General features: G+C 41.2%; 1 protein-coding gene across 1 annotated transcript in view; it reads left to right on the forward strand.

The window, feature by feature from the left end:
- arvcfb (ARVCF delta catenin family member b) overlaps window positions 1–25,449 on the forward strand; it is a 191,800-nt gene that overhangs the window by 153,074 nt on the left and 13,277 nt on the right. Inside the window, exons 12-15 of the mRNA XM_088008464.1 lie at window positions 734–805; window positions 22,582–22,709; window positions 24,752–24,902; window positions 25,063–25,255. Of these exons, the coding sequence (XP_087864590.1) occupies window positions 734–805; window positions 22,582–22,709; window positions 24,752–24,902; window positions 25,063–25,255 (544 nt within the window). The remainder of the gene's footprint in view (window positions 1–733; window positions 806–22,581; window positions 22,710–24,751; window positions 24,903–25,062; window positions 25,256–25,449) is intronic.

The following is a 25,449-nucleotide window of genomic DNA, read 5'->3' on the forward strand; positions in this document are numbered from 1 at the left end:
GGATGTGCAGGTTTGGTTTGTGCTTATAAATTCTACTTAATTTAGAATCTGCTTTACAGCAAAATCTATTTTTATGTAATTGTACATAATAAATTATATGTAGAAATATTTCAAAACCCATGAATTTCATTCCAGTTTGCAAATATGCACTACATCATGTTGGTAAAAAAAGAAAAAAAAAAAATCCCATAAAAATTTGTATGTAAACCACGGTTCAGACTCGAATAAAATGTCTGACAAAGTTAATTTCAACATCTGAAATTTGGTGCTAAATTCTTGGATAAATAGACAGATTAGATCAACAACAAAGATTTGTTGTTTTTAATTGTATTTGTTTGCAGATGTTGCTTGTACGTCAGATTTATAACTGTCTTTTTAAGTGGTTTTCTTGTTTCTTTAGGTTTTTTTTTTTGGTTCATGGTCATGAACGCTGTTCGTTCCCATCTATCTGCTTCTTGTGTAAATGCAAACTCTCTTGTTTCTACCTAGGTGAATGTGTTCCCAGCCCAGGCTTCATTTATGTTTAGTTTAATTTGGACTTTTTCCAACTTATAACCCATCCCCATATTGTCATGTCTGTCCGTCATAGAAAAATCCATTTAGGGTCCAACTGGTCCATTAACACTGATATCAACCCTCCAAACCCGTGTTTGTCTCTTGTTTGTTACATCATCCTTAGAAATGTACGTTTCTGCTGGTAACATCTTCTTCTCTCCTTATTCCTCCCACGCAGGCAGAAAGAATGGTGAAAATGACAAAAACTACGACACTTTGGATCTACCTAAACGTACAGAGCCTTCCAAAGGTACGTCCTTCCCTCTGTTAACGGAGGCTCTGGGAAAAGAGCAGATAAATGGTTAGGAGGTCATTAACAGTGTAGGAAGCTCTTGATAGACAAAACAAATAGTTGTTTTATTTTTGTGTCACCAGTGCTGATTATTAGCTAACCTGTATTTCTTGGCTGCAGCAGAAGAAGAGGATCTTTATTTCAGAGTGAGCTCTAGAAGTCTGCATTTGAAGAACTCCTGCTTGATTTAATCTTTTCAAACTGTAATGTGTATTGATAATTAGGACTGAAGTTGAAAATTAGCCTCCTATTAACATGCTAATCAGTGATTTAATTGTTGTTAAGGAAAAAAATTAGACATATTAAATCTGATTATGAACACAAGCTACAGATTTTCTCATCTTGTATGAAAGCTTTACAAGCAAACAAACAAACTTCTTCTCTCCTCATTCCTCCCAAATGATAAAAGCCTCTGGCCTACTTTATCACTATAAGTACATCTGATTCTCTGCCCTTCCCCTATTTACAGACATGTTCAGCATTTTCTGCTGAGTTGGAGCCAAGCCGCTTCTTGGCCACAGCCAGAGTTTTCTGGAGTCTTCACTGTTTGACTCCAGTAATATAGAAATACTATACCAGTACTTTTTAAGTACTCTTAGTGACCATCGTTACATTCTAAGGACAGAGTGGGAACACCGCCTGAACTGTGGAGTACGGTAGTGGCAGCATCATGTTGCGGGGCTGTTTTGCAGCAGGAGGAACTGGTGCACTTCATGACATAGATGCCATGATGAGGAAATAAAATGATGTGGAAATATTGAAGCAACATCTAATGGACAGTGACACCAAGCTTACAGTCAAAGTGGCTGAAAGACTTTGTTTTTTGCTGTGGTTATCATAAAACCCCAGTGATCTGAAAAGGTTTGTAAACTTTTCATTTCTGAGATAGGAGCAAATGAATCTGCGAGATTTCTCTTAAATGATGGCGTTTAGCAAATAGAAATAAAGTTGGTAATTCTAAACACAAGAGAAGTTTGCTTTGATTTAGCAACAATAAAAAGATGCATGTCTTTTTATTAGGGGTATGTGAACGTCTAGTTTCAGCTGTGCATCGTTTCCATTATGATCTGAGTATTTTCAATCAACAAAGACATTTACTTTTGATATCAATGCTTAGTATTAATGGCCCTTGATAAAACGATATCAATAACAAAGTGATATTTACAAGTAACACTTATAAATAAATGAATGTATTTTTATTTACATTGTATTTAAAAAAATGTTGTGAAAATGTATCTTGTCAATAACCAGTAGAAAATCCTTTGTTGGTATTACGTCAATCAACCTCCTATGAAAACTGCTGACCAGCTTTCTTTATGCTTCCACTGATATTTTTACATTATTTTTTACATAAAATCATAAAAATGTAAACAACCCTGACTGTCCATTTCATGACTGTCATAGAACAGAGGGTCTTCAGTCAGAAGCTCCTCCAAACTTGTTGTAATACAGACTGCTACAGGAGATCTTTTGAATTGAATAGAATATTTTTGACAATGTATTTTCATTGACTTTGGAACGCCTCCTTTCCATCTCGCTCCAAAAACAATCAGATTAAGGTCAGGACTTTAACTGGGACACTTGAAAATTTCAATGTCACTTCAAGTCAGAAGAAGCTCAATTTAAAAGGACTTGAAACCTACATTTACCGATTGTATGGATAACTCTGGGTATAAAAAGCATAATAGTAACAATGAGTTTTGTCCATATTTTCTTAGTATTAACAGCTCTAGACACAAAGAGACATCAAGTAGACTTCCAGTGTGTTAGCTGACTGTGTGTGTGAAGGATGTTACCTTACCCGGTGTGAAGGTGTGTGTGAGAGAGAGAGGCCACCCATCCGTCTTCTCCCGACTATGGAATTCGCCTGCTCTCCTCAAACACTTCGGCGAAGTCTATATCACTTCCTTTTGGAGCCATAATCACCTACATTAACACAGCAAAGAGGGCTCTCTCCAACTAGATCACTGCTAATTGCCGTGCTTTTAAAAGTTGAGGCCATTTTGCCCTTTTTTTTTTTATCACCCCTTAAATAAGGGATAGCAGATGAGCTCCAAGGATGATAATTAATACCTTGTCTGCTGGCTGGGGTTTATGGACAAAAGCCAAGCCGAGACGCCGTAGTTGAGGCATGGGTTGCATTTATCTTCGACGGCGTGGAAACAACACCCCCTCTGAGTTTGGATGGCAGTTACCTTTACAGGCAGGTCTAAATGTCAGCTGCAGCTTTTTATTTGTAAACAGCAAGCCATATATTTCCTCGCCTGCAGACAGAAAAATCGGTTCAATTTGATGTTTATTAGCTTGACATGCATAGCAGCAACTAGGTACATAAGCTTAATAACCAGAGCCGAATCCACATTAACCTTTAGAACACTTTTTTTTTTTTTCCACTTTCTCCTCTCTGCTGCTGATTCAAAGGTGCTCAGCGCTGCAAGATTGCAGAAGCCTTCAGGGAACCTTGCTTGTTTTTGTTTATTTTTTATTTTTTTTACCTCTCTGTGTGTGGTTCAGACTCCTACGTTCCTCACCGCTTCCACCGGTCAGCTGTGGGGATTTTCCAGGGGCAGCAGCTCTCACTTTGTGGCGATGGCTAAAGGAGATATGGGAGATTACATGTGTATCCCAGTCCTGATGTGTTGCTAGATAGAGGGAGGTCAGTTCCTGGAGCAGACTGGATGTGGCAGTGGCCAGTGATTAATCTTGATGTGTGTGTTCATGTGTGTGCGTGTGTGTGTGTGTGTGTGTGTGCGTGTGTGTGTGCGTGTGTGTGTGTGTGTGGGGGTGTGTGTGTGTGTGTGCGTGTGTGTGTGTGTGTGTGTGTTGGAGAAGGAAGGAGCACAAAATATGGACACTAAAATTAGTATTCTTCACATCGTCTCTTTTCTTTTTTTCTTTTTACAATTTTTATTTTATTTTTTTTACCCAGCATCATCAGCAGATTTTTTTAATCATCTTGCTATCAGCATAGAAAAATGTTTGTATTTAATTTGTCCCTTCGTTACCATGGAAGCAAGGTGCCGTTTTTACAACTGGGCTGATTAGCATCATAGAAGCTCAAATGCAAACCCCAAACCCCAGTGGAGTTATAAAGGAGGCTCCATGGATGCAGGAGGAGGAAGTTCAAATCATCTTTTCCATCCATCACAATGGGGGTAAGGATTATATCGCTGACTCCAACGTCTCTCTTTTCCCAGGTTTCTAACCGTACGGCCATGCAGTGACTTAAAGAGGAGCGGCAAAAGCAAATGAGGCGGATTAGCAGAGCTGGTGGTGTCATCCAGAACACGTTGCTATGAAACATAGTCTTTACTGCCTGGATATTGAGCAATTAGCATTTGATTCAGTCAGAAACCTCTTCAGATTCGTTGTGAGACTGACTGCTACCAGCATCACCATCCACAATAACACTCTGAAGATACTTGGATGATATAAATTACATCATTTAATTTCCATTTGGGGATAAATTATGTATTTTTTATTTGAATTTGAATTATTTGCAGCAAACATGTAGATATTCTATAGTGGAGACAAGTCAATTCAGAGGAATATGAGAAATGTTATCCGTAACGATCAGTAATTCCTTCAGGATGATTTCCGTTTGGGACAAAATGTCCACTGAAATATATGCAGATGCATTACAACCTGAAAACATTTCGTTTTTAGGTTTCCACAAACAAAACAAAACAAAAGGATGATAGTTAATAATATAACTATTCAAGGCAAATATTGAGTATTCTTTGCTTTTCACCATGAAAATAATAAAAAAATATTTTAAACTGTTTTATATTTTATTTGCAAATATATATAAATATATATTTTGGTCTTACCTTACCCCATTACCTGTGTTAGTTTCACCATTCCTCAATTATTATTATTGTTTAATTATTCAGTTTCCCTTTGGGATCAATCAGTATTTTTGAACTGAATTGAATTTGCTTTCAGAGCAACAGAGGCAGATTGCAGGTGGCTAAAGTGCAGAATGAGAGAGACCCAGGAAGATTGGATGGATTTTTTAGTTTTTAGTTTTTCCCATGCTGGCGCAGATCCTGAGGAACTGGAAATAACAGCGTAACCGAAGTAATTAGCTGTTAAAAAGAGCTGGTTGTGTGGCAGGCACTAAAATTATAAAATACTTTCCCGTCACTTCATCAAAAAACCACATAATTTAACTTTCAGATAAAGAAAATTAAAAAAATCAGTGAGACGAGTGGAGTAAGGAAAAAGAAAGGCGAAGGTTTCACGTGTGGAAACTCGCCTGGCACGGAGACCTCAACTCCTTTCTTTGCAGGAAAATAAACTCCTGTTAAACATCGTTCTTTTTTCTTTTTTTTTTTTGTCTTTTCTTCCTCCTGAGTTGTGTCCCAGACTGAAGGGAGGCGCACAGAATACCGAATTAGCTGTTTGTTGCGCTGGAAGGAACTCTGTGTATGCCTCAGATTAATTAGCCTTCACCCGTTTTTCGCTGAAGCCATCTCTGCCTTTCCACACTCATCTGGCCTCCCTCACACGCATCGCTCCGCTGTGCTGCCGCGGGTGAGTGCAGATGAGGGGAGAAGTGCCTCACATCTCCTCTGAGTGTGTGGGTGTGTGTTCTCAATGAACCGCAGCAAACGCGCCGCATGAAAACAAGTGTTTACTTCTCTGTGGAAGTGAAATGAGGATCCTTTGAAATTAAGAGAGGAGGAAAGCTGGGATCCTTGTAGACTTAAGTGCTTGACAGGTCATTTTCTGGGGCTGTTTCGGTTTGGCTATGATAACCTAATCACAGGTGGCATCTCGGGTGCCGGGAGTAATTTTGCTCTGGCCGTTTCTTGTGCGCCTAGATTCCAACATTGTCAGTTCAATGAAAAGAAGCAAATTCCTAGTTTGACTGAACTCAACAACATGAAAAAGACAACAGAAAGCAGATTAAGTGGTGTGTGGCACATCAATGAAACCTAAAGAGTTTGTATAAACTGAATTTGTTCTGCTCTCTCCGGGTTGTATGCCGACTCTCGTCCAATGTGACCAGATCTCAACCATTGTCCACAATATACATGACAAGTGTTTGTACGTTCAATATTAGCCTTTTCTGTGCTACCATCACAAACATAAATACTTGAACTTTACTCAATTCTAAGGGGACTTGAGACTTTAATTGGAACCATGTTTTTAGTCATACAAGAATAAAATTGAGCCTCTCAGTAGCAAACACCAGCGGTCAGACATACTGGTCTGACAGTTCACTTTGAAATGGCCCGAGAAACTTTTTAGAGTGCGCGATATGATGAACTCTGACTTATCAGAAACAAAAACACACGGCTCTATCAGTAAGTGTAAAATGGGTCGCCACTATATACAGAAATACTTTATTCGACACAAAGTCAACCTCATCCTTTGCCGTCCAAGCCTTCATGCATACATCCTTCAGGAAACCTGAGCGTATTGAGGACCCAAGAGTGTTTAATTAGTTCTGCCAATAAATGTGGCACCAGATCACTGAGTTGACTGGAGTAGTGATAGACGTTGAGGGTCTTTTCCCATTAAAAAAAAAAAAAAAACTGTTAAGAATGTTGACCCTACTTTTTTGTTGAACTGGTATCTTGTGTTGGAAAAAATGAGGCATCTAACCTTAAAATGCTCAAGTAAAGACCTAACTTTATTTCTTGCTATTGTATACATACTTGTTTGTAAGAGGCCTTCCCAAAACCCCATTGTGAGATGTTTTTTTTTTTTTGCCAACTCTGAGCCACAGAAGGCTTCAGGCCAGACTCAAGATTCACCAAAGAGAGATTTATTTATAGATTTATTAATCGATTATAGATAATTTATAGATGGGGTTAGAAGCACTTCGGCATCCAGGCAGAAGACCTGGATGCCTCCCTTTGGTTCTCCTTCCATCTTACAGATTATTTTTCTCACAATTCACAAAACTGCAACATTTACTGAGATGACTTCTGTGTTGCCTAGAAGCCAGGTATTTAATTTGTGTTGTTGTTTGACAGACTGGACTGCAGTGCCGGTGTGTGAAGCATTGTGTAACCCTGTCCAATATCGGCCTGCTGAATCTGTATTTGGACAAATGCCAGGGTATCTTTCTCTTAGAAACGGAGCTTTATTCTTATTGTTTGGGTTGGTACAAACAAGCAAACTTTCTGTTTGTTTGCACTGTTGCATTGCTGCTTCGTCATTGGTTGAGAGCGGCAGCAGACGATCGTCCCAATGATTTTTTTGCCATGCTGTTTGCAGAGAGCAAATACGGTGAAACGGGTTCATTTCCCAGCACTAAACGTCTTCTGTAACGACTGCAGTCCCAGAACTCCTACAGGCTGGAATCTTTCTGTTTCTGCTTTGTTCCCAAACTAAAAGCAGAACTCTGGATTATAAACGCCAAGTGGCGCAGGTCGCATAAAACGCTTCCTTCCTGTGGAATCTAACGCCCGCGTAGCAAATGCTGACTCCAGCGATCAGTGTGCTGAACTCGTTCTACTTCCTGGCAACCCGTCGACCGCCTCGGCTTAATAACTTGCCCTTTATGTCCTAAATGAACACCTCACACAGTTGTTTCAGTTCACCTCCTTCCCTCCACCTCCTTTTCCTGCTTCCTGTCACATTTTGCAGTGAGGTGGCACTCTGAGCGAAGGTGGAAACCTCATGATCCCTTGACCCAGACGCGCTGAGGTCCAAGGCAGCGACAAAAGGCATCCGCATGGGCGTATAAGCTTACACCGGCACACGCTGACGCACGATCACGCCGTGCCTCTCACCCTGGGCTCCTTTGCTATTTTGACACATAGCATCCATCCACATAGAGTTGGTTCCAGACTGTCTGGCTCCTTACATCGCTTACTTTATCTGTGTAGCCTCTTTTATTGCAGTTACCCAGGCATTGCGTCTTTCTTTTGCCAAATATGCAATGGGTTGTATGGTATTTTTGCTCTGGATGCGATCATGACCAGAAGCTAAACCTCTCCCGCTCTTTAAAAGAAAGGAGGTCAGTGCATCATGAAGAATCATAAATGACTTATGAGTTTCCCATGCTACACCAACAGTAAGATGAGTCAAAGTAAAGTGGGGTACACACAGACAGGAGCCAAAGAAAGTACTTTATAAAACAAAAACTAAACAATATCCATTTGTAATATTACTAATATACAAAACCTTACAGTTTTCACACTTGAAAAAGAGGAAAGGTTTAATACGCCTCTATAGCACCCCGTTCCTGCCTTTTGAGTCTTTTGATGAAAAGACGTAGCTATAAAGCAAGAAGCAAACAGCAGAATGTGAGAAGTTGACTTAGGTGGGACGACCTTTGTGTTTGTTGCAGACACACAGAGGTTTGCATAACAATGTTATTCCTAGGAGGGCTCGTCAAAAGCTGCTCCAGACATCATTAGCGGAGCGAAGTCCTTGCAGATGCATCATCACAGCATTTCTCCACCTGCGTTTTTTTTTTTTGTGGAGAAGACTCATCGTTTCAGTGCGCAAACCCAACCGCAATGCTTCAGCCCACTGCAGCATTTATTTATTTCATCCGTCCTCGCCCTCAAAACTTCACTCTCTCCCCCTCCAACCCTCCTGCTTTCCCTCAAAGAATCAGAAAATGATGCTGGGAGTTCCCCAGGAGCCCGCAACATCAATCTCTTAACTGATTATCCTCGTCGTTTGCCGCTCCCGTCTCCCTGGACCCGAGGAGTTGGAGGAAAGTGATAATTGGAACAAACATGATTTCAGGGAATTACTGGGGGGGAAAACAAAAAGCTGCAACTCTTAGCTTTGTCTCATTCGAGGCAGAGGAGGGCTGCTTAGTGTTTCTACGAAGGACGCTTTAGTGTACTTAAAAGCAGATTAAAGTTTTGCTGATTATCACAGGAGGGGAAGAAAACCAGAACTCCACGATGCGTCGTTTCACTGTTACTGTGATCGGAAAGGAAAGTCTGCAAAAATGTACTCGGGTGTAAAAAGGCAGAGACGCCTGCAAAACGGAGCAAGAGGGAAACTGGGATGGTGAACCTATCTTTCTGCTCCTCCATTTTATGATGTAAAGAAATCTGATTAAGAAACTGATCCAAAGGGAGCATAAACCTGTTCAGAGAGCACAACTTTAATAGTTTTTCATCTTATGGCTTGGAAAGCTGTCATTTCATAACCTAATGTCTTATTGCATTGTCATCCGTCTGAATATTCAGAAATAATAGTAAAAAAAAAAAAAAGATGCAATCAAGTTACAGAGAAGAGAGCAATGTAACTGTTTCCTACTTTTCAAAGCCCTTTTGTTTGTCTGGGCTGTGACTGCCACGGTTTTTAGATTTTAATACACATTTGATTCAATGACAGGTTCATTGAAGCGGGCAGGGGCCTTGGGGGGTGCGGGGGGGAACCCATTTCATCCTCTCTGCCTTTTATTGGACTCTTATCAGCACACACAAATCCAGATTCGTCTTGAGTTATTGTGGTTGTCTGCAAACAGCCGTGGAGCTTGTTTACTCACATAAATATTTTCAGAGTCTGAGTCCCGCTTGCGCGCACACAGACACGCCCCACAAACAAAGCGCGGGGTCGTCAACCACAAACTGTGATATCATGTCCCTATTAGAGGCGATGATGTTTATCCAGGAGGTTAGAGAGGGAGGAAATATTGCCAGGGAAAATTCAGCATGGGCCGTCTGTGTCCGTGACGGAGAGGCTGAAGGGAGCGAGAGACCCCTGTGTCTGTGACACGGACACAGACGCAGGTAAATCCCCGCATGGCCGTGATGCCAAAGCTCTGATTGAGCCGGTTGTTTTCCTGGCTTCCTAAGAAGCATTTTCCAAATAAAAAATCGGAAGTGTTGCGTTTAGGCATTCTGCTTCCTCTGAATCAATACTTTGAACAATCAGGTTTTGGCTGAAATGAAAGCTCTAAATCTTCTTGGGTACGTCTCCGCCAGCTTTTCAAATTTATGACCCTTTTCCACCAGCACCTGCCAGCGCAACTCGACTCAACTCTGTTTTTAACAGTTTGTGTCATTTTCTGTTGCAGCTGAGTACAGCTGGGCCATCCCAGAGTCCAAAAAGTGATACGTACGCAACACAACAACGGCAAACGTTCTGCTCAGTGTGTCTTAAAAACTCCAGATATGTTCGGTCGCTGTAATGAGTTTTTACAAATGTTGGGTCAGATTACTGTAATGAACGCAACTGGTGACTTTACCCTTAGCCAATCAGTAGCTGACTGTCTTGTGGCATTACATTTTAAGCCTGAATGAACGTTTAAAACCCCTGCAAAGTAGTTAATTTTTTTTTAAAAAGGGGGCCTGTACCATGTAACCATTACTAGAGGAAAACACTTAAGAGCTAGTAGAGATGAGCAGGAGCTAGCACGAAAGGATAAATCAGAGGCTAACAAGTTCATAGGCTCTGTATGCTTTTGCAAGTCACTGTGGAGTGTCAGAATGTACTAAGTCGGTGTGTACAAAGTGCGTTTCTTCCAGTCTCAGCCTGGATGACATGAACATCCAGGAGATGTGTACACCTAAAAGTGTACACATTTCCTTTGTAAATGTTTTTCTTGTGTTATAAAAGATGACAATGATTATCTCTAATAATCATTGTCAGTCTCAGGCTCTAATTGGTAGAACTTTGGTCAGTTCCTGCACAACTGGAGTGACATTTAGAAATGATAAACATCTCATTCAAAGTTCTACATTTCAACATTTTATGTTGTTTTAACCTTTATTGAAGCTGATCACATTTTCATATACACTTTTTCAAATACATTTGGATAACTGTATTTAATTGCTGCGCCGAAGTGATCCACTCTTACCTGCTCCCTGTTTTCCAGACAGCTGTCCCCATCCACCATGCAATATTCATTTCTCAGCCTCCACAGTTTCTCCTTGCTCTCTCTCCAACTTTCCTCTCATTTGTCCCAGTCACTTTTCCTTCTTTTCCCAAAACCACCAAATTATTCTTCTCTTCTCTTTGGTCACTTGCTTCTTTTGCCTTTTCCTTCTTATTCACTCCCAATTTCTTTACATATCTCAACATATATTGTTTCCCGGTTTTCTCATCCCCCTCAGTCTTCTCCTCATGTATATAGAGATATAGGACGTAAGAACTCTTGTGAATTTTTTGTCGAGCCATAGCATAGTTCCTCCTTGACAACTTAAGCTTATATTCATGATTTACACTCAAGTGAGCAACCAAAAAAGAAACCGAGGAAGATCCATCTTCCTCCATTGCTTCCCCCCCGCCCCCGAGACTCTCCTCTCTCATTCTCTCTCTCTCTCTCCAGCCTCTTTCCTCTTCTCTTTTACATTCCTTTTCTCATCCTCTTGTTGTTGCAGGAGTTTAAATTTGGTTTGTGTCTGAGTAAGGACGTGGCTCGCCTGGGTAAGGACAAGCAGGCACTCCAGGTGATGCTGATAGACTATTAAGCCATAGAAACATTCTCGCAGACACTGAAACACTTGAAAGCGCACGCAGACGTCTCCTCTCTCCGAAACACTCTGAGCGTCTGACAGACTGCTACACAGGCCACAAGCAGGTCTCAGGCTCTAATTGCCACAACTTTGGTCAGCTGCTGCACAACTGGAATAACATTTAGAAATGATAAACATCTCATTCAAAGTTCTACATTTCAACGTTTTATGTTGTTTTAAGTCTTATCTTTTAAATAACCAAAATGTTCTACTCTGCAGGGAGTTTTTATTTTCCTTTTCCTGCTATTTGTGACCTGATTCATTGATTTCCACACAACTTACTATGTTGCATTTATGCTAAAACCCCATAATCTATTGAAAACCCTCTATACTTAGACACATGAAGCTTATTTTGTGAAATACTGAGTCCTGTCTTGTCTTTGAAATGTGCGTCTTACTGCTTTTGTGAAGTGTGTTTTTGCTCGGCTAATGGTTGGTTTTACTTGATGTTTGACTGTGTCAGGGCAAGGTACATTACATTTTCCTGACATTACTGTTTTTGTTTGATTTGTTTTAAAAGTTTTGTTACCTTCCTAAGATAATGACCCGAATCTTTTTTCTTTTTCTTTTTTTTTTTTTTCTTTGACAAAAGTGATTGTTTTTTTCCAAATCAATGCTTCTGTTTTGCAAAAAAGATGATTTAGGCAAACAAAAAAATCACTAGGCAAAAAATTAGGCTGTTATTTTAGGAAGATGACAATATGTAAATAAATGTACCATCTTGGACTAAGGTTCACTGTTTTATGAATCTCTCCAATCAGTGGTCAATTAATCAAAAAGTAGGTGGCGCATCAGTCAGCTGGAGCCACTTCAGGCATTTAGCATGCAAAAGTGAGGGAATCTCAATCAGAACAGACAGAACTAGTGTATACTGCTATAATAACGATATTATCAGGTTGTTGCTTTGACATTTGAGTATAACTTGTGTATTCCATAGTAATGACAGATATGTGTAGTAACTTAGAGTTGGAGTTGAAGAATTTTCAACAAGTTTATTGTAGCCTGGTTTGGCTAACGATCAGAACATGCTACAGTATCAGATGTGCAGGGCAGTGATGCTACAGCGCTATTTAGTGTACTGAAGGCAGTGTCACTTCCTTCAATTCCTTGAGTATTGAAATGTAAGGCATATCTGAACAAGTGTGATATGTTATAAATTAAGCACACAATTTATCTATTGTTTAAAATGAAAGATTTTGTGTTACTCCCAAATACTGTCTTGGCATTTGGAAGTATTAAGTTGAGCATTTGGTTCTCACCATCTCAGTCTTTCCCCTATTAGATTAGACTCTACTAAGGAAAAAGGATTGGTATTTGATTATTACCAAATACCAATCAATGTGAATCTAGATGAATCAAAGGATAAGTGACTTGTAGGAAAATATTGTAAGTTTGTGTTATTTTCCACAAGATGATGCTTAGGAAACTGTTGAAGTCAGACATGTTTCATTGCAGGGCTTGTTGTTTTGACTTTAAAGCAGCTGGAAGCATGACAGCTTGGTTCTGTTTTTGCCGGAGGTAAGCAGCAATGTATTCATGGAAATATGAGTTGTTGCATAAAACAGAGCTTACATTGTGTCTGCAAACCTTGAATGTCGGCATATGCATTCTCATTCGTCTCGCTTCCCAATCCAATTGTCATAAAAAGGCTGTTGCATCCTCTAACACTGAAAAAAAAATGTCAGATGTTCTTAATTTGCTTTTCATCCAAATGGATTATAACTTCTGCACCTAACAGATACAATAATTTAATCGGGGGCCCTAAAACCCGCTCCCATCAGGAGAAGGGACACTGGATGGAAACGTTACATGATGCATGACACGTTCTTGAATTGGCTACAAAAAGACACACTGGCTTTTTCTTTGGCAGTGATAGAACCACTGGGTCTGTGTTCGTATCCAGAAGTCAAAGGTTGCAGTGAAAAAGAAAAGGCGGAACATCTTCGATGAACTTTGTGAAAGAAATTCATGGACGTTTCAGACAGTCCAGTTCATCAGCAGGTCTTTGCTACCGGTGCTTGACTCTTTCTACCAAAAAGGCACTGCGGGGCTCCTCTGGCCTTTGAGAACAAGAAAGAGGAAGAAGCCCCTTGCACCGGAAAAAACAGCTTGCTGCAAAGGGTCCCATTATGCTAATTGTTAGGATTCCGGCTTTTATGGACCAGACTTACGGTGGTGCCAGAGCAGACGCCTGTTGCGAGATGGCAAAGAATGAAGGAGGTAGTGACAGAAGGGTCAGTGAGGCACAAGCCTTTGTGCCTTTTGGAGTATCTTTTTCCTCTCCCCTCCCTTCAATCATTTCATCGTGCCATTACATTTTGTGGCACAAAACTGACGGGTAGCAGTCCAAGATGGAGGCCAATGTCTCTCTTTGTCAACATCCAAATGAAGGCCAACCACCATGTGGGTATGCTAATGCGTGCTGCCCTGGGGCTGCTCATAGAGATGCCAATCTGTGGCTAGAGTTCACTGACTATGAGGTCTTACAATGAACTGAAGGGGTGACTGGAGGTCGAACAACTGCTGACAGACTTTTAAGAGGAGATGTTGGAATATCTCTTATCTCTCTTACATTATCATGGGAAAATAAAAGTTTCCATTGCTGTTGACACCATCATAAGAAAATCTAACGACGGCGCATGATTTGATCAATTGGAGAACATCTTTTAGCTTCGGTAACTTGTATTAGTCTTTTTTGCTGTTGTATGAGATTTTGGATCACACTTTCTTTACAATCTTACTTCAGTTCATTGAGGCTCTCTTGAGATTCTGCATCAGGATTCCAATCAAACTGAGATCTGGACTTTGACTGGGACTTTGTAGATTTGATCTTATGTTTGGGATCATCGCTCTGTTGGTGAGCCACTTTGTTTCTAGCTTTTCATTGGCAGAGAGATCGCCTCCAATTTGAATCTAGAACACATTGGTGTACAGAGGAGTTCATGGTGTCATCACTCAGTGACTGGTGCTCAAGCCAAAATATTCACTCCTCCACCATGTTGCTTAATAGGTCGTGTTTTTGTTTTAGGCAATGCACCATTTTCTTATTTAATTTATTTAACCAAACGTGGCTCTATGAATTATGGTGAGACCTCTCTACGTTGGTTTCATTTGCCTACAGGACATTTGTCCAAAACTCTTTTTGTTCATTTTGATCCAGGTTTTTCAAGCAAAACTGTGCTGCTGTATTCTTCTAACAGTAAAGATGTTTCCTCCTGGCCATCCTTTACAACAAGTCTTTTTTTATAAATGTCCTCTCATGATCTTTGGGTTTTTATCATTTCTCTGAACAATGTGTGCCATTACCTTATGGTGAATTTGGTAGGGCGTCCAAACTCCTAGGAAGATAGGGTACTTACTGTCCTCAAGTAATCTCTTGAAAATGTTGGAAAATTACCTTCTTACCCTTCTCCGATTGTTGGGAAGTGAAAATTGAGTCTCCTGCAACTTTTAGATGTGTCCTACACACTTGAGTTAAATATGCCTCACTTGTCTGCAGCCAAGCTCTGCAGAGCTGATGAGCTAATATTGGAGCCAGGTGTGCTGAAGCAGAGAGATGGCTGAAAGTTGCAAGACACCGGGTACCTTAACATTGCGCTAACACACAACTCCAGATGAGAAACTACTAATATTCCTGCTTTTATATTGGTGGCCACACTTGCTAATGATCAGATATTGAACTGTATCACATTAAAAGCACCTGGCTGCTGCTTTACTTGTTAAATGCTCCGGAGGCAGGTAGGATGTACTTATTATTTTCCCATGATTGTAGTGAAACAGATTTTCACAGTGGTTCGCCACTACAGAAATTAGAGTAGTGGGAGCCGTGGGAAGGGAATTTGAAAGTCAATTAGATGTACTTCAGTGAGATTTACACCTAGCATTAACATGCATCTCCAATCAGGGCCTAATTATAGTCACAGCTGACATTAACAGGCATCTTTAGCATACAAATACTGTGCAGATTTCTAATTACCGTAGCTCATATTCTGGTGTCAGCTCACGTCACCTCTTTTGCTGATACTTCAGACGTCTTTGTCTCCACCTCCTCCGAGGATAACGCTGCGTTATGTAAAAAAGGATGCCACCGTAGACGCTGTTGCGTTCGTATTTTCTCCAAAAAATAAAAACGCAGCGAACCGCAGCTCATATTTACAGATTCTCTCTGTGTCCAATATTCTATGTGCTGTCCTACTCAAAGTAATTATCATGTAGTGCGAAACTGACATGTCAGCTAACAACCGCCATCTGGTTCTGCTCCAAGCAGAATAAACAACAACATGAAAGCGCAGTTATTAGCTAACACCGAACGACTCGGAGTCGCCGCGGTGAAGGCCTCAGCGAACCTCGCCAATTTACTTGTTTTGTTTATGTGGTTCCACCGCTCACCTTTTTTTTTCTTTTTTTTAATGAACCCGAGAGGGTCGAGAGCATTATTCCATCTCAGCCATGTTACTCTTTAATGATGTGCGATGTTTGGCCAATCACGGCACTGTGACTCCTGCCCCGAGAAAGTCTTCATTAGCTTCGCAGCGCTGTCCCATGTGCTGCGTGCGCTCGCATAAAGATGATCCGACATAAAAGAGGGGTTAGACCAGAAACTGGAGGCTTCCCCCATTGGAAGGATTTCATTTATTTATATGGTCTTTGTCTGGTGGAGAATGTGGCCTTGTTGCCAGCATTCCTCTGGAAGCGCAGTTTTCTTTTGTCTTTTGATTCGTCTTCCTCCTAGAACTGTCCTCAGCAGTTTCCATCAAGTATTTGTGAAAACCTGCAGTCAGGTGTTTGCATCGCTGTGGAGGATTTATGTCCCTCTCTTCCTGAATGTTTTAACTTGGCCAACTGGAAGGTTTTAAAGCATGAACACGTTTCATGCCATTTTAGAGCCTCTCAAATTTAAGACCAGACTTTGACTAGGCCTCTCCAGATTGCTTCTCAGCTTTAGATCATTGATTTTCTACATAAATTCAGGTGTGCATGAGTTCAAGATCACAAACTGATGGCTGGAAATTGTAGATAAGGATTTCTAGAATGTGTGGCTCCATCAGTTACGGCAAGTCGTTTGGGTCATGGAGCTGTAAAGCAGCCAAAGACAATCGTATTCAAAAAAATTACATTTTTCTCTCATCCATCCTCATAATATTTTCCAGCCACTCCTGGGAAGTATCATCACTGCTCTGTTTTTTCTCCATTTGTAGACAAAGGCTCTAAATCAAGACTTCTCCAGCAAACAGGTTCCAGAAGTTTATCTGTCCTAGAGCCAGCTTTTGTGAAAGATTGGAGACAATTTAACCCCTCAAGAACTATACTTAGCATAGTGCCATTGCTGTTTAATACAACAAATGGTGTGGATTCTTCACAGTCTTGAATTAAGCACAGCTTTCAACGCTAGATTTATGAACTGCAACTGGAAATATTGAAAGACTGCCCAGAAAAAAAAACTGTCAGAAATAACAAAGTCATGAGTTGTGAGCATAGTGTAGACGCACTTTAAACTAAAACTTTACCACCTCTGATCTGATCCTAATTTTTTGATAAAACATTTTGGCACAAGAATGAGGCAGTTTTTCTTTTATATATTGACAAAGTTTTGTGCACATTTGTAATGGAAACGCAGCATGTTTTCCCTGCTTTGTGGAGGTGCCATGCTGGAAATGGGAGGTGTAAATAAACGGAGCGTCGGTGTGAATTCAAGACCGAACCTCTAGCTGGATGTAGGCAGACAGAATCGATGGACATCACTTTTTGACATGCCTCGCCAAGTGTTTGGTGTGTTTATGGATTTAGGTGTGCACATGGAGCTGTTTGCAGAGGCGTGTATCCGGTTTTGCTCGAATGCACTCGACTATGTGAGAGCAAAGCAGAAAGCCCTGAAGATTTGCGAATGTGAGGTGTTTGCCGCCAACCCCCTCCCTCCACCTGTTCTCCCTCGTGCGGGAGTACTGAATAGTCTTTGCTGTGTTTGCATACATACATTAATACGTTGCATGCACATCAATGAATCCATTGTTATTTACCATTCTGTCACAGTGGAATACATCGAGGCAGTAGCAGAGCCGCCTGAACCCAATTACTGCTGCAGCTCTTCACCAGGCATCACTCAATCACTCCAACCAAACTTAGTTTCTAACCCAGTTTTCATGCTCTGGAGCACAACAAAAGCTCCTCATCTTCAGGACCCCGGCGCTAATTGAGCGTCGCCTCGATTTGCGGGAGTCGTCGTCGTTGTCGTCGTTTTCCGCTTTGGAGAAACAGCCTGCCGCTCCTCCCACTCTCGCCTCGTTTAAGGCTCTTTCTCCTACCATGTAACTCCATGTTTGTAACTCCATGGCTGTGTGGCCCATCTTTAGTTCCTGGGCGTGTTTGCGTGCACTGCTGTATATCAGAGCGCAGCAGGAGCTCCATAAGGAGGCCACAGCTGTGTGTGATGTGCCCCACCAACATACAAGTGTTGGAAATGGGCTCATGGGGCTGAGCTCGCAGGGAGCCGCCACTGATGCTGGCTACGCTTTAATGTTTTTATTTATGGCATAATTTTTGTAGCGTTTGCTTTCGGCATGTGGTGGAGACGTGGCTGCAGAATGCCAGCGGCTTATGTTTTATTATGATCAATATGTAATCAAAATATTACAGGAAATAACAGCTTGTAAAATAGGAATAACGGTTTTGAGCTGCTGCAAGATTAGCATCTTAACATGTAATCATAGGTAATCCAGTGTGGAAATCCAGGATTGTAGACATAAACCTCTGTTTAGATATATGGTTCTGTAACTCTTTGATGACTTCGACACAAAAAGCAGAAGACTTGTTGGTGCCTGTTTCACCATGACGCTGCAAAGTCATTTTACACTTTCAGTCTCTATGGCAACTAAAAGCTCATCTTTGGTTGGTAGTTAGATGTCATTTTGTGTGGAGCAAACAGCGTATGCTGGAGTTATTACAGCCATTACAGTAAAAACAGCAGCCTGCCACTGCTGCAGCACAGTTATTTAGATCTGCTAGTGGAGTCACTGTAATATACAGTATATGATGAAACTGTACATAATGTTGGATTCATAAGATAAAATTATATTTTTTTTTATCAGAGTAAAGAATTCAAAGGCCAGGCTGTAGTTATGCAAGTATTTTTTTTATTATTGTTTCATTATAAAGTGGGCCTAATGCCAAAAAAAGGATTGGAAACACTTCATTTTTGGTTTTGTGCAATTGAATAAGAATTTTATGAAACAGGTTTTTAAAAACTCTGTTCATTTATCCTGGTCCATTGGTTTTACTGTAGAAATGGCCCTTTAGACCAGCAGTAGTAAGAATATATCAAGCACATGCTAACTTCACCACTGTTGGCTAACAGTTAGCTAGTCTCAGTGTTCTCAAAATGCACAGAAAGCTTCCCTGCCTTCTGTGCCAAAGGTTTTTTTTTCTGCATTAAAAAGAAGAATAGAACAGAGCTGGATGCTTCCTTCCTGCTGTTTATAACAGAATACTGTTGGCTAGCCCAACAAACAAAACTACTTCCTTTCTTACTTCAAAATAAGAGCCTCAAACGAAGATGCTACATTGAATCAAGCTTAAAGCAAAAACCTTCATAACCACATTTTCTAATAATAATAGCTTATATTGACTTTACTTTATAAAGTTATGCCGGCACACTGCATCGTTAGACAGAATTCGCTTTTTAATATCTACACTTATGGTATATTGCACTTCCAATATACAGTGCTAATACAGTTTTTATTTCCCTAAAAATGTCACTTGCATGTACTCCAAACCGGAACTTGACGGAGGAAACGTCGTCATGTTTTCCGTCTGGCACAGAGCCGTAGTAGATCGCATCTGCCTCGCAGCTCATCTCCGTGTCCAGATTGTAATTCTGTCCTGCAACCTGGCAGCCGGCACCAACAACAACCACAGTTCACCGCAGCCAAGAATGCAAACTGGCAGAGGGCTGATCAGGACGAACCTGGGGTGGTGACATGAAGCCTTCGCAGATGATTAAAAACTTTGGCAGAGATATTTTATGACCCAATAAATAAATGATACAAATGGATTGGTTAGCCTTAGATAAAGATAGTGTTGGGTTGTTTTCACACTCGTTAGTTATTTTCAGGTGGTGTGGTTCACTTTCTAGACAGATTAGAGTTTGGTTAAAGCAGGCCAAACAGGGCTTTTGTGAATTCACAGAAGGACTTTTCTCTTGGACTTTAGCTGCTTTCTCATTCTCTTTTAGTCTGGAGCATAAAACATCTCCAGAATTTGGCCAGGCAACATCTTTGGTGTATATTTTCTGTGTGTGTTATTGTTTCTTGAAGGCCTCACTTTACTGTACAAAGACTGAACAATTTAGCAATGAAATTCCAAAGTAAAACCTTGAAAGGCTTTCAGAACACTTAGATAGAGGAACACTTAGAGATTTTGTGAACATCTTGTTTCTTTTAAGGAAGGCACAATGAGGATGGCTTAACGTTTGTACAGTGTGCTGTATATAGACTGCGGGGAGGAACTGTGCATAAAGGACATGCTACTGTAAGAGTTCAACACGCCTGACTTGCTTTTCCTCAGACAGAATCTGCTCCTGAGATGAAATGTCTTTCAACAGGCCTGGCAGACTCCAGTCTGCTGAGTTTGCACCCAGTACGCCCAGAAATATGAGGCGAGTGCAGAATGTTGCTGAGTGGAGGGGTTTGCAGGCTCCCTTTTCTCCCACTTTGCCCCTGAGCGAACCTTTTCATCTGATTCGTGTGTTTAGCACATGGTTACAGCCGTGCTCCGACGTCTCCTGGTCGCGCTGCTTCGCCAAGAATCATTCCGATACTCCCCGAGGAACGCTTGAGTTTTTACAGGTCAAAATGACGGAGGTATGAAAATGAAGGCACTTCTCTTTTTTCTTTTTGCTTGAAAAGATTGTGCCTTAAAGCTTTTAGGGAGTGCAGGCCTTTGAAAATGAGCTCAACATTTTTCAGACGGCACCTTCAGTTACTTTCGCCCGATCTGGCAGTTCCTCCCACACACATTCTGGTGGAGGGATCTTGAAGGGAAACGCCACGGGGAAGAAAACCACAGTTCGCGAGTGTTAACAACCGTGTTGCCGTGTCTGAATGCGGCAATCTTAGAGGGGAGCTGAGGCCGCGGCTCTCTGCAAATGATGGGTGTGAGATGTGGATTTAGATGAATTTAAGGACACAAGTTTAACTTTACGTTTCCGTTACCTCCCAAGCACAAAACTCATCCACTCCCCTCTGTTTTTTTATTTATTTATTTATTTTTATTCTGCTATAATAAACAGTTTCTAAGGACGAGCATCCACTTCCATACTTACACTAAGCTTTGTTTTATGACGGTAAATGTTCTCCGAGCCTGGCTGGTCTGTGTGTGTTTCTCCTACAAGGTTCCTATATAATGGTGCCCACATAAATAGAAGGGTTTTCATATAAAAGCTGGCCTCAGAACACATGAAAAAACACAGTTACATTCCATTTCATTTGAGCCTGGAGGCTTTGGAAGACGAATCTGAAATGTGCTGTGGTCGAGGATAAACAGGCTGTTGTATTTATGTAGGATTATTTTACTCACTACCTTCATATCTTCTAACTTTAGGCATGGTGAGGAGAAGTTTGGTTCGACTTTTATGTATAGCTAATCTGTAAAACTCATGCCCTTCATTTTGGGGTTTTGTTTTAGACTCCTTAACTCAAAGGTGACACATTTGACCGCTGCAACTTTTTACATAAGCACATTTGTAAAGATCATGTAAAGTAAGCTATGATTAATGTATTTTTGTTTTCCTTGTATCTTAATAAAAAAAACACAATGATTTTTTCCCCCCCAAGATAAGGTGTCAAAATCAGATAAGTTATCTGTGGGAATAACTTATTATCCCCCACAACACAGTTGTGGTGTTTTCTTATATAAAACTTATCTTTCTTCTTGAGATTGGATTTTTTTTTTGTCTGATTTTCAAATGTTTGTTATTGCAAAGCTAACCCATCCTGAGATTGTGGTGGCAGTTGATTTTTCTCTTTTTTTTTTCAAGCCTCTCTGACCTGAGCTGCTGTCAATTATTGATATATTTTTAATTAATAATTTACAACAAATTAAAAATGATTTGCAAGTGACAAACAAATTTTCAGCGGAATTTGCGATTAGCAAGGTTAGCATTGTTAGCAAGGTTAGCATTACTGGCTCACAATCTCTATGTGCTAAAACAGTTTCCTATGTCCATGTTAATGCATATTATGACATAGTTGGTGTTTGAACTAAAAATAAAAAATAGGCAGTGACAGCCATTTTTAAAAAGCGTCTTAAGTATTTTCAGATTTTCGCTATTCACAGGCGAATGTTTAGCTTTGTGTTGTTCCAAAATATACAGTTTAATTTCTGGAAGTGGCAGCTAATTTCCAACGGCTAACTAGGCTTCTTTCAATAGTAGCGTCTTCCACACCAAAGAGTGTTGCAGTTAGCGCAATCTGGTTGTATTTAGCTATGGCGCGTCCACGGTTGAAATCTTAGGTTTCTGAGCTCAAATTTGTCCGATTCCTTTCACCACCTGATCGTATCGGTTTGTCTCTGCTTCCTTCAGGAAACTTGAACAGTTTAAGGCCTTGTTGTTCATTTGTCACCTCTGTATAATTGTACAGCTTTGTATTGCTCTGGCTCTTTGTGAAACACTGATGAGCCTATTTGTTTGAAGTAAAAAATAATAAAAAAAAAGAAGCCCTTTGATGGATGAATTTGATTTCAGTTTTTATTAGAAGCCTCTGCCTCCCTCCCTCGCTGCGCCTGCTCTGTCTAATAGCTGATAAATGTAATTAGGTTTCCATCAGAGAGAGGAATAATGATCCACTGTGGCTGGACGTCTTGTGTGTTAGTGAGATAAAACTCCCTCTCAAATACTCGGGATCAAACTTGAAAGTCGGATCAATAATCTCTCCTTGTGTTCTCCTGTAATGCTCGAGTGTTTTTCGGCGGTGCTGCTCTCGTGTTGCAAAGTGGAACATTTTCGACTATTCTTTCTGAAAGGAATGAATTCCTTCCAGCCATTTTCTGCCATGAGATTCTCTTCATGTTCGTATTTTTGAAGCTTTTACTGAAAACAAAACGCTTCGACCCGAATTTTCGGGCATTTGGAGGTGTTGTGCATCATGGCAACCACAAGCGTCTTTTCTCTCGTTGAGCAGAAGGACTCTGAGATAACTTTTTGTAATGCGTTTGCTGGCTCCTCCACAAAGCCCATCTGCCTCTTTTGCCCTGCCAGCGGTTCCTACCAGTTTGTCCCTCTGTGTTCCCCTACAGGCTTCGAGCTGCTGTACCAGCCCGAAGTGGTGAGGCTCTACCTTTCTCTGCTGACGGAGAGCCAGAACTACAATACCCTGGAGGCGGCTGCAGGGGCTCTGCAGAACCTCAGCGCTGGACAGTGGACTGTAAGTCCTCGGGTTGGGAGTGGTACAAAGACAAGACACCGTGTTCAAACTGACTTTTTGCTTAATTGCACACTTTCTGCAAACTTTGATGTTGGTCATGGCCTTTCGGTGGCGAAACTTTTACAGCTGGAAGCACCAATTAGGGGTAAATGGCATCCCACTGCGCTTTAGCGGAGGACAGGGACGATAGAGCCCTAAATGCAGCAACGGAGCTGAGCTAAATGTTAAACTGGATGTGCGTTTTACCAAAAAGGTGACTGGTAGAGAGCTAGGAGACTAAGGACAAGATAAGTTAATGGACTTTGATCAAAGAAAAAATAAATTCCCAGGGTTCCTGCACAGTCTGGAAAACAATGGAATATGGCTGAAGTATTTTCCAGGCCTAGCTAACTATTAGAAGCCAAAATAAGGCATCCAAATCTTTTTCCTTCCTGTGCAATTTTGAGATGTCTACTTAGTATAATATCTGTCATAAATTAAGAGAGAACCTTCATGTTGAAGAACTCAAGAACTTAAAAGAACTGAAAAAAAACTGTTGAAATCCTGACATAAAAAATATGTAGGAACTTTGGATTTTTGTGAGGAAAGTGGAAATGAAATGTAACTTATTTCCCACCAAAGATAATTGTAGTGAAATTGGCAACTTTTGCACCAGCTGTAGGCGATATGAAATTAAAGTTGCATCACGATATTTTGTGGTGCTGTTGTGATGATGATTTTAGGTAACTGTATGGCTGCAACTGCATTACAGAGCAATAATAGCCCCACAAACACAAAAACTGCTCCTGAGAAATATTTAAAATTATAACCATTTATAATGAGTGTGATTTGTATCACTAAACTTCACACTGTATTTAATCATTTTTTTCAAATTTATTGATATTCATTCACACCATCATTGAACAAACTGTGGATAAAATACTAAAACTAACAATCCCAACAATGTGAACAGTTTTGGCAGAGGGTATCGCTACTTGGAATTTACAGTGACAACAATAAATCCAAATTCTCACCATAAGAAATTTATCATGATAAATAATAAACCATACAAAAAATCCCAAGTCCTACTTTGCAGGCCCAGTCTATGAAGAGGAAAACATAAAAAAAGAAAACGGTGCAATCTACCTCAGGACCTCCCATCTGGTTGAAGTGATGTGATTAGATAACAGCCGTAGCCCTCACTCATTCCCAGGGCTTTCTGCGCTGGATGAGGAGAGTGGCTCTCCAGCAGCAGTCAGGTAGTCTCTCCAATCAGAGCGGTTGTGGAGCCGCTGAGCAAGAGGCTGCAGTAAATTATCATTGTGGAAAGGCTGGCTGTCGAACGTTACGCTAGGCACCTCAGGCGAGAGCGGCCACCTGCGCGCCTCGGCAGAAGGGTCGCAGTCAGCCCGCCGGGGCGTCAGCGCCGGACTGCCTCTCTTCGGCAGACTGCCTCTCTTCAGCAGACTGCCTTCCTCTGTCCTTCGCTTTGAGCTCCAAAAATTCCTCGAGTTCTCCAGGATTTTAACTTTACGTTCCTGTGTAATGTTCTCAGTTTTGAGACAATTTGGTATTGACTTGCAGTTAAGATATACGTTGGCTTCCTATTGAATTAACCGCAATAATAGCTGTTTTGTTTTTTTGTTTTTTGTTTTTTTTCCCAATAGCACTTTGGAGTCTCTGACTCACAGTTGTTAACACAACACATCCTGACCCTTGAGAGAATATCAGAGATTTTCAACTACACTCATTCCCCGATTTTTTTTTTTTTCCCTCCTTTTCTCTCATGTTTTCCACAGCTCACTACTGCCACCTGGTGGCTCAGGCATTCCCATTCTCTGCCTAATTGCATCTCTTGGGGTAGCAAAGACCCCTTTTATGTCAGAGTTAATGTTTCATGCTACAAAAAACAAGAAGTAAAATCCAGTGATGGTTAAATTCAGACAAATTAAAGCGCGTGTCCGTTCAGAGCCCCGCTGCGCGGCGAGTTGAGCAGAAGGAGAAGCTGCAGAGTGAGTGATGTGGAGTGTTTGTGTAAAGATTACACCCCCGATGTCTTCCAGTGGTCCAACTACATCCGAGCCACAGTGCGGAAGGAGAAAGGTCTCCCCATCCTGGTGGAGCTGCTGCGCTCCGACTCTGACAAGGTGGTCCGAGCCGTGGCCATCGCTCTGCGCAACCTTTCCATCGATCGACGCAACAAGGATCTGATAGGTATGGAGGATTTGTTGCGTCAGGTGCATTGAGACCGTGTGGGCGTATTCTCCTTCATGTTAAGATCGAAAGACCACGCTGGACACACCTTAAGATTTAATCATGATTTGGAATGAATTCAACTTCACCGTTTTGCTTCAAAAACCCCTTCACCTCACAGGAAGTTACGCCATGCGGGACCTCGTCAGCAACCTGCCCAGCGGCCAGCAGCGACCGGCCAAGAACCTGGAGGAGGACACCGTGGTCGCCATCCTCAACACAATTCACGAGATCGTGACGGACAGCTCGGAAAACGCTCGCTCCCTCATCCAGGCCCAGGCCATCGAGAAGCTGGTCGCCATCAACAGGACCAGGTGAAGATTTACGAAATACTAAGCTGGGGACCGATCAGCGCAAAGCAGTGGAGAAGTGGGAGAACATTGAAAAGTGGGATATAGCAGCTTCCACAAATAAGAACCTATAAAGTTGCTGTGTGTTTATAGGACAATACTTTGCAGAAGTACTTCTACAAAAGGCTAGCAAGAAGAACATGTTAGTCTTAATCACT

Source organism: Poecilia mexicana, unplaced genomic scaffold (genome assembly GCF_051168715.1).
Source record: "Poecilia mexicana isolate PSO_F unplaced genomic scaffold, ASM5116871v1 scaffold_9, whole genome shotgun sequence".
Classification (NCBI taxonomy): domain Eukaryota; kingdom Metazoa; phylum Chordata; class Actinopteri; order Cyprinodontiformes; family Poeciliidae; genus Poecilia; species Poecilia mexicana.